The sequence below is a fragment of the Trichechus manatus genome, unplaced genomic scaffold, assembly GCF_000243295.1.
Source record: "Trichechus manatus latirostris isolate Lorelei unplaced genomic scaffold, TriManLat1.0 scaffold00178, whole genome shotgun sequence".
Taxonomy (NCBI): Eukaryota; Metazoa; Chordata; class Mammalia; order Sirenia; family Trichechidae; genus Trichechus; species Trichechus manatus.
The window spans coordinates 3,315,724-3,324,605 of NW_004444114.1; the positions used below are offsets into that span (position 1 = coordinate 3,315,724).

An 8,882-nucleotide genomic window follows, 5' to 3' on the forward strand; every position below is an offset into this window, starting at 1 on the left:
AGAAACCCCGAGAGTATGGCTCCCAGACACCCTTTTAGCTCAGTGGTAAAGCCCCTCCCAAAGTTCACCGTTCAGCCGGGGATTGGACAGCCTCATAAAACAAAACAGAACTAATGAGGCACAGCAGTCCAGGGACAAGGACTAGAAGGTAAGAGGGGACAGGCAAGCTGGTGATACGGAACCCAAGATTGAGAAGGGACAGTGTTGACATGTCATGGGGCTGTTAACCATTGCCATAGGACAATATGTGTACTAACTGTTTAATGAGAAACTATTTGTTTTGCAAACCTTCATCTAAGGTACAAAAATTATCTATGTGAGATCAAATTGACAAGAACAACTCAAAAGGTCTGATGGAAGCCTAAGGGACAGTGAGTTGAAGATAATGGTGATGGAATAATTTGGAAAAGGATAGTGAAAATAGCACAATTGGAAGAATGTAATCGATGTCACTGAATCGTACACGTAGAAACTTTCAAAATGGTGTAACTTTGGCTATACATATTTTCACCAAAAAAAAGGTCCTCAAGGTCAACAAGGGAGTGTTGACATGTCGTGGGGTTCTTAACCAATGTAATAAAACAATGTGTACTGACTGTTTAACGAGAAACTATTTGTAAACCTCCATCTGAAGTATAATAAAAAAAATTTTTAAAAATATAACTACCATAAAAAATAAAAACATTGTTGTCTTATCCAAGATCATACAGTCTGTATGTAGCAGAGCAGTCCTCTCTTGAAATCTTTTTGATAACTAGTATAATTTAAACAGCACAAAAATATTCTCGTTTATCAACAACTGTTACTTTCAACATGGCAATCACCTTTAAGTGGCAACCACATTAAAGGACTAAATCTATTTCATCAAGAAAAGGAAGTTCACAAACTTTCCTCCATTCCAAGCATCTACGAACCTATCTATTCTTATCTCCTTCACTGTTTTCTTTTCTCCCAGATATATACCTCCATACCTCTGCAATAGGAGACCCTGGGTGGCGCAAACACTTAAGCTCTCAGCTACTAGCCAAAAGGTTGGTGGTTTGAACCCACCCAGAGGTGTCTCAGAAGACAGGCCTAGTGATCTGCTTCTGAAAAGTCACAGCCCTGAAAACCCTATGGACCCGTTCTACTCTGTGCACATGAAGTTGCCATAAATCGAAACAGACTCCAGGGCAACTAACAACTCCTTTGTAGAGCTAAACAGTCCAGCTGTGGTCAACTCCCATTCCCTTGATGACTCTCTTCAGGTACCTCCTCCTTCATCCTTTCCATCTCCACTAGCTTCTTCCTCTTGGCCAACAAATACGTTCAATTTTCAACAATCCTGAAACATCCATCTTTTCTTGACATTTTCTCCCTGTCAAGTTAACCTCTTTCTCATCTTGAAGAGTAGTCTACACCTCCTTACAATTCTACCAAAACTGTCTTTTAAAGGTCCATCCAAACCCCCTGCCATGGAGTCAAGTCAGACACACAGCGATCCCATAAGACAGAGTACAACTGCCTATAGGGTTTCCAAGGCTATAAATCTTTACAGAAGCAGACTGTCACATCTTTCTCCCACAGAGCGGCTGGTCAACAGTAACTTTAATTTCCAAGGAAAGTAGTCTCTGGTCAGTCCTCATCCAATTTCACTTCTCTACAACATTTGATACTCTTACCATTTACCACCATGGGTGACCCTGTAGATATTTTAAATACTGGTGGCATAGCTTCTAGCATCACAGCGATATGCAAGCCACCACAGTACAACAAACTGACAGACATGTTGGGAATCTGCTGCAAAAGACCTCTTAAAAACGTTAAAACGCAAAAATGTCTGATCCGACAGAGAGTGGAGAAACCCCGAGACTACGGCCTCTGGACACCCTTTCGGCTCAGTAATGAAGTCACTCCTGAGGTTCACCCTCCAGCCAAAGATGAGACAGGCCCATAAAACAAAATGAGACTAAAGGGACACACCAGCCCAGAGGCAAGGACGAGAAGGCAGGAGTGGGCAGGAAAAGCTGGTAATGAGGAACCTAAGGTCAAGAAGGGGAGAGTGCTGACATGTCACGGGGCTGGCAACCAATGTCACAAGCCAATACGTGTATTAATTGTTTAATGAGAAGCCAGTATGCTTTGTAAACTTTCATCTAAAGTACAATTAAAGAAAAAAAACAGTAGGGGGAAGAAAAGCACAGATGTCACTTTAAGGACTAAGGTACACCTGACCCAAGCCATGGTGTTTTCAGTCGCCTTATGCATGCAAAAGCTGGACAACAAATAAAGAAGACCAAAGAAGAACTGATGCCTTTTAATTATGGTGTTGGTGAAGAATATTGTATGTATCATGGATGGCTAGAAGAATGAACAAATTTATCTTAGAAGTACAGCCAGAATGCTCCTTAGAAGCAAGGATGGCCAAGTCTTCATCTCACATACTCTGGACACGTTATCAGGAGGGACCAGTCCCTGGAGAAGGACATCGTCCTTGGTAAAACAGAGGATCAGTGAAAAAAAGGAAGACCCTCAACAAGATGGATGGACAATGACTGTAATAATGGGCTCAAGCATAACAATTGTGAGGATGGCACAGGACCGGGCAGTGTTTTATTCTGTTCTACGTAGGGTCGCTATGAGTTGGAACCGACTCGACGGCAACTAACAACAGCAGCAGCAACCATTTACCAAGTTGAAAATGCTCATCTCTCTTTGGCTTCTAGGACACTATCATTTTCTATTACTATTCTAGTCATCTTTGATATTTTTCATTGTTCTTCCTTCCTCCGTTCCTCACTTAAATGTTGATGTTTCTCATTGTACAACCCGCTTAGAACGTTTTTTGGTATCTACTACAATGATGACTCCCAAGTTATTTCTCACGTTTTGACCACTCTCTTAGCTCCAAACTCTAACGTTCAACTAAATCTTGCTACTGAAATATGGCAGGTAATTTTCAGTTTGTTTTAGTATCTTCCTCCTAAACCTAATTTCTATTTCAGTTCATGTTGCCAATTACCCAGCTGATCAAGCAATGTACATTTATCTTTAAATTCTCCATATTTAACTGATCAAATCCCATCAAATATATGTCTTATAAAACTCTCCTAAACTGCTGCTTCTTCATCTCTACTGTCATTTGTCTGCATTTAGGCTTCAAATTACTGTAATAACTTCATTAATGGTCTCCTCATACTGCAACGCTTTACCATGTTTATCAAATAAAGTCCATCCTCCCTACAGTAGCATATAAAGACCCCTCACAACCCAGAAGTTTATACTTCTATCCTCGTAGTTTTATCTACAGTGCCTTAAACCTCCTCTTCCACAGATAATACCGCCATACACATATCACAGACTCTTTAAGCCAACATATACTTTCATCCCTTTCATCCTGTATCCACCCAAGAAACAATGATTCATTGTTTAGGGTCCACTCCATGGTCACCTCTCTGTGACTTCTCCTGACCCTCCCGAGAAAGACAGGATAATTCAATCATTTGGGAACCACAGACTGTGACCCTACATTGCTTACTATCTTCCCCTATTATATGATTTATAATATTGTCTGAGTTTAACCACATACTTAGATATCCTTTCCTTCTGGTGCTCGAGGATCATGCTTTGCTCATATTTTTATCCTTTATGCCTAAAACATAGTAGGTTCTGCCCTCTCTCACTCATCTACATTAATCAATTGCCCCCGAACTCACTATGCTCACAAAAAATATCAAAAGAAAAAAAGGGAAATAATGTGTAAATAACAACCACTGGTAACTCTGGACACTGAGAGCAAAGTAAACCTGGGGAGAAAAAACAACACGGGTTAAGTGTATGCCCTCAAATCCAAAAGCTGATACGGATTTAGACCGGTGATACGGAGCCTGTCCTATCAAAGAGCAAGTACCCATGGCTGAAGAATGCCTGATGGCTAGGGGGCTGTTTCAAGTTCACAAAAAGGAGGAGGAATATTACAAGATATGTATAAAGGACTAACATTACCCACTTCTCTATCCATCCAATACTCCTTGCTTCAATACATATTTACTGGGGGCCTACTACACGCCAGTGGCCGTTGTGAACGCTGGGGATGAACAGGTGAACAAGATGAAGTCTCTCTCTCAAGGATCTTATATTCTAGTGAGGGAGACTAAAAACACAAATATGTAATGTCAGGTAGTGATAAATACTATGAAGAAACATACAGTAAAGTGGGAGATTATTGTTTGGGTGCTGCAGAGTCAATTTTCGACTCTTAGCAAACCCATGTGACAGAGTAGAACTGCCCCATAGGGTTTTCTAGGCTGGAATCTTTAAAAAAGCTGATTGCCAGGCCTTTCTCCCAAGGGGCCACTGGATGTGTTCAAATGCCAACCTTTTGGTTAACAGCTGAGTGCTTAACCGTTGCACCACCAAGGCTCCTTACAGTGGGAAGAGGAGGTTCTATTTCAGACAAAGTGATTAGGGAAGGTGTTCTAAAAAGGTGAAATTTCACTAAGACTAAACGAAATGAGGGTGTTATTTGCAAGTAACAGCACAAAGGGTCTTCAAGGCAGAAGGAACAGCAAATAGGAAGCAGCAGACATAGGATGGTGCTTGGCATACTCAAGAAACAGTATGACTGTGGTACAGTAACTGCAGGAGTATAGCAGAAAATGAAGTCAACTTACATTACGTAAAATAACAAGATTAGCTATAAAAGAGTGATTATAGGTAATTTTGACTATATACAATTTCTGTGTTATGAACTTAAACCCTAACACTCTACGGTAGTAAACTAATATGGCATTATACCGCAATGCAGTATAAAAGTTATCATACGATAATAAAGAAAAATCAATATTCATGCCCCACTGATGATTCCCCAATCCAGTCATGACTTCAATTCTAACTTCAGCATCTTATCCTCGCCACAGGCCCAACACCAAATTCAACCCTCTCCCCCAACATGCTAAACTGGAGACAGGACCTTTGTTTCCTAAACACTTAAAAGCATTGCCCAATAGCTTACAATAGGTTCTCAACATCAATTCTGATGTACAGCACCACCCTTGTTTTTTCAATTACCTAAACCAAGTATCTTAATGTTCACTTTACCTCACTCTTACCATAGATGTAGTTGTAAAGTCCTGTCCTTTACTATGAAATCTCTCTCACATATTTTTTTCTCCAATTTCACTGCCATCTTTAAATTCAGATTGTAAAACTTCCTGATTGCTTTACCTTCAAACCCTACCCTCTAATAATGTACAGTACTCAATATTGCTAGATTAACTTTTTTACAAAACAACTTTCTTTCATTTTACCAGTCTATCCAAAAAGTCTTTAACGGATTCCCTAGTATCTATAATATAAAATCTAAATTTCTAAGCCTTAACTTTCAAGATTGTCCAACCTTCACAGAATCACCTATAATAATCTTCTCTCAAAGGAAAGCCATCCACTTCCACTAGGATTATCACCATTCCCAGAACAAACTTAATTTTCATATTTCCCAATGTCATCAAGACTGACCATGAGATTGTTAAAGGCAATCTCAGTTACTAAGAAAAACTTATGAATGAAAACACAAGTCCCAATAAAGAAAACACGAATGAAGTCTACTCAGAAAGAAAAAACAATTTTTAAAGTAGGAAAATATCTGACTAAAAAAGGCAACTAAGAATTTCACATTACCAGTATCGACAAATAACTAAAACATTCCACTGAATTTCAGTGTATGGAATGCTTTTACTTTGAGAGATGAAAAAACTCTGGAACCCAGATTTTAAGTGACTTGTCTAATGTTGCACATTTAAATAAAATGAAGCAGAGGCTTCTAAGGACTCAAAATCCCATGCCTATACCCTGGTCTTCGTTGCCCTCTCTAACTGCATAGGAAACAAATGAATACATTCACTGTAAAAAATATTATAGTATCTAGATGTTCAGACATCAACTATAACATCTGTAATGCAAATCAAGTATCTGTTGAAAGAATGAAGATAGAATGTCACTCCTGTGTTTAAAACCCTTCAGTGGTTTTCCACAGCATTCAGACAAGTTCAAAACTCCTTAGACAGTCATTTAAAATTTGACTCATCGTTTTAATCCAATCTACGAAATGATTCCACCATACTCCAACTCCACTGAAGTATTCACAAATGTTATTCTAATGATAATTTGTAGGGAATCTGATCCCAAATGACATGACTGTTATACAGCAAAGAAAATAGGGATATCAAAGGTGAGAACAATACCCATCTTGTCAGTGCCATATTCATTTAAACACTGCATGCGAAATACTGGGTTTTGCATAAAAAATGGCCTTACCAAAATAAACATTAAAATAAAATGTCTAACACTCCTTTCATCCTAATCAGATCTCTACTTCATAAAAAACTATACCAACGTAACAAACAAGAGTTTATGCTTTGCAGTCAGGTTGCTTGGATATGAGTTCTGGCTCTAACGACTTCCTAACAAATGACATCAGGCAAGCTACTTACACTCTCTGGGTCTCACTTCTGCAAAACGTGGATAATAATACCTATCTCGTACGATTGCTGTGCAATTAAATAAGAAATCTGAAGCACTTAGCACTATGCCTAAAATACAGTAAGGGCTTGATATATATGTCTCTAATTGTCAACTATTCAATGAACATAGATTAAAATGAAAATCTTAATTTTCACTTTTTCCTCAAATCCTATTGTCTGTGACAAACTGCTGAAGAAATAAAAAATGGTTCATTCATCATAAAGAATACCAATTATTCATTTGCACTCTAGGGATCTCCAGTAATTTGGTGGTGGCAACGTCTGAATGTAATTCGATCTTTATTTGCACATAGAAGCTTTCTTTAAGCACCTAGCACAATGTCAAACTGAAAGTAAGTGATCAATGTATTATGAAGGAATGCTGTAATGAACAAATATCTCTAGCCAAACGACAGCCGCAAAGTCTATCAATGGACTAAAATGCCTAGGTTCCTCCACTAGTAGTAACCATTCTGACCTAAAAAAAAAAAAAAAACCCAAACCCGTTGCCATGGAGTTGATTCCAACTCATAGTGACAGCACAGGACAGAGTAGAACTGCCCTACAGGGTTTCCAAGGAGCAGCTGGTGGATTCGAACTGCGGATCGTTTGGTTAGCGGCCAACTCTTAACCACTGCGCCACCAGGGCTCCGTTCTGACCTAAGGATGACCTAAATGCTAATTTCAACGTCCATATACCAAGAATTCTTACATAAAAGTGAAGAAAATATGGATGGATTCTCATTTGGAGGTACATGGTGCCTACTGCAATCCCAAAGCTGTTTTTAAAAAGGCACACTGGAAGACAATGCATCGACATCAAGAATATAGACTCCCTTCTGCCTTTCATCTTTTCGAAATATTCCTTGATGCTACCTCAATTTGCAACATTGTAACTCACCTGTTTTTTCAGTTATATCTGAATCAGGAGTGCTTGCCCTGCTAACTTCCCCTTCAGCATTCTCCTCTTCAGCACTAAGAGAAATTGGTGAAGAAGGGCCAGGCTGGGAGGGTTGGGGGGTTGCTTCGGGGGCTTCCTCAATTTTACTCCTTTTCTCAAAGCGAAAACGGTCCAAGTTAAAAAGATTCATATTGGTAGAAACCACCACCCTGTGTGGTTGGGGCTTTGAATAAACTATCTGCAAGGGGGAAATAAAAAGAGAAAAATAAACCATGAAACAATACAAAGCCATAGCAGTTCATTCCCAAGGCAATAAAGGGCCTTCAAACATGCCAGTGTCTCAGGACGACTATTATGGCTGCGCCTCATTGTTAGGCCACAACAATCAGACGATGGACAGGGCATCTCTTTATTTTCCATTGCTCTTTTCATTTCCCTTCATCCCCCGCCCCTCCTTCCTCGAACCACAAGCTGACCCTCGTGCAACCTCCTCTTACCCCAGCATGCGCAGGCACGTTCCCCACTCTAACCCCCCAGAGGGCCGCGCGCCCGCCCACAGCGAAAGACTCCCTGCACTACGAAGCCCCCTGCCTCGAGAGAGGACGTGCCAGGGCCCGAGTCTCGACACTGCGGGGACACAAAGGGGCCAAAGAAGGGGAGCTGCGGAGGCCGTGCTGGCGGGCACCCGCCCGGAAGTAGACGCGGCACGATCCCGGTTGAGAGGAAGCTGATAGGATCAAGAACACACAGGAAGGTTCAGCGGTGGGGGATGTGCCAGGACGTCTTTTTTAATGCTCACTCGCTCGATCTCCTTTTTTCAACCCCGCAGTACTTACGCTCTGGCAGCTTCCGTGCGATATAACAAAGATTGAAAAGAAAAAAATAATTGCTGGCGTGGGGCGACGGTAGCTGGGCCGGGACCGTCTACGGAGAAACACAAATGAGCGCGTAGTGATGACGTAATACGCAACCTGGGCTTTTTTCCCTTCCCCAGCGACGCGCGAGAGGAAAATGTCTAGGCGCGCGTTGTTGTCATGGTAACTCGTACCCGCCTCTGCCTGGGAAGCGTTCATTTGTTCTGTTTTCTCCGGGTTAGCAAGAGAGTTGTTAAATAATGCAGTAATAAATAGCATAATAATAATATACAGTGTGTAGTATGTGATGTATCATAATTAATGTGATATTTTATATGTTATAATGCATTATATAAACATCATAATAATGGTAATGTGCTAAATGCCTTACGTGTCAGTGGACCCCCAAAATAGAGGCTTTCGGATTGAGGTCACAGTAATGGGTTAATCTACACTGACTCTGGGGGCAAACTGTGGCTGTCCTCCGAAGGTACGTGGTTAAAATTGCAATCATAACGTTCCAGGAAGCCTATGACAAGAATATTTACACAAACCGCACCTGCGCTTGCAAGGTACTTGGGCAGGTAGGCTCCAAGAGGTCTATAGATTACTGATATGAAATTTAAC

The 8,882-nt window shown here is 40.6% G+C and overlaps 1 protein-coding gene across 2 annotated transcripts in view; it reads right to left on the minus strand.

Annotated features, from left to right (window-relative positions):
- Positions 1-8,332, minus strand: part of SMARCAD1 (SWI/SNF-related, matrix-associated actin-dependent regulator of chromatin, subfamily a, containing DEAD/H box 1) — a 128,393-nt gene extending 120,061 nt beyond the window's left edge. The window contains exons 1-2 of one of the 2 annotated variants that reach the window (XM_023741346.1): positions 8,238-8,332; positions 7,402-7,639 (exon numbers count right to left, since the gene is read on the minus strand). In XM_023741346.1, the coding sequence (XP_023597114.1) occupies positions 7,402-7,591 (190 nt within the window). In that variant the 5' untranslated portion in view covers positions 7,592-7,639; positions 8,238-8,332. Of the gene's footprint in view, positions 1-7,401 lie in introns of both variants that reach the window. The other variant, XM_023741345.1, reaches the window with a different exon arrangement.
- Positions 8,333-8,882: the final 550 nt, after the last annotated feature.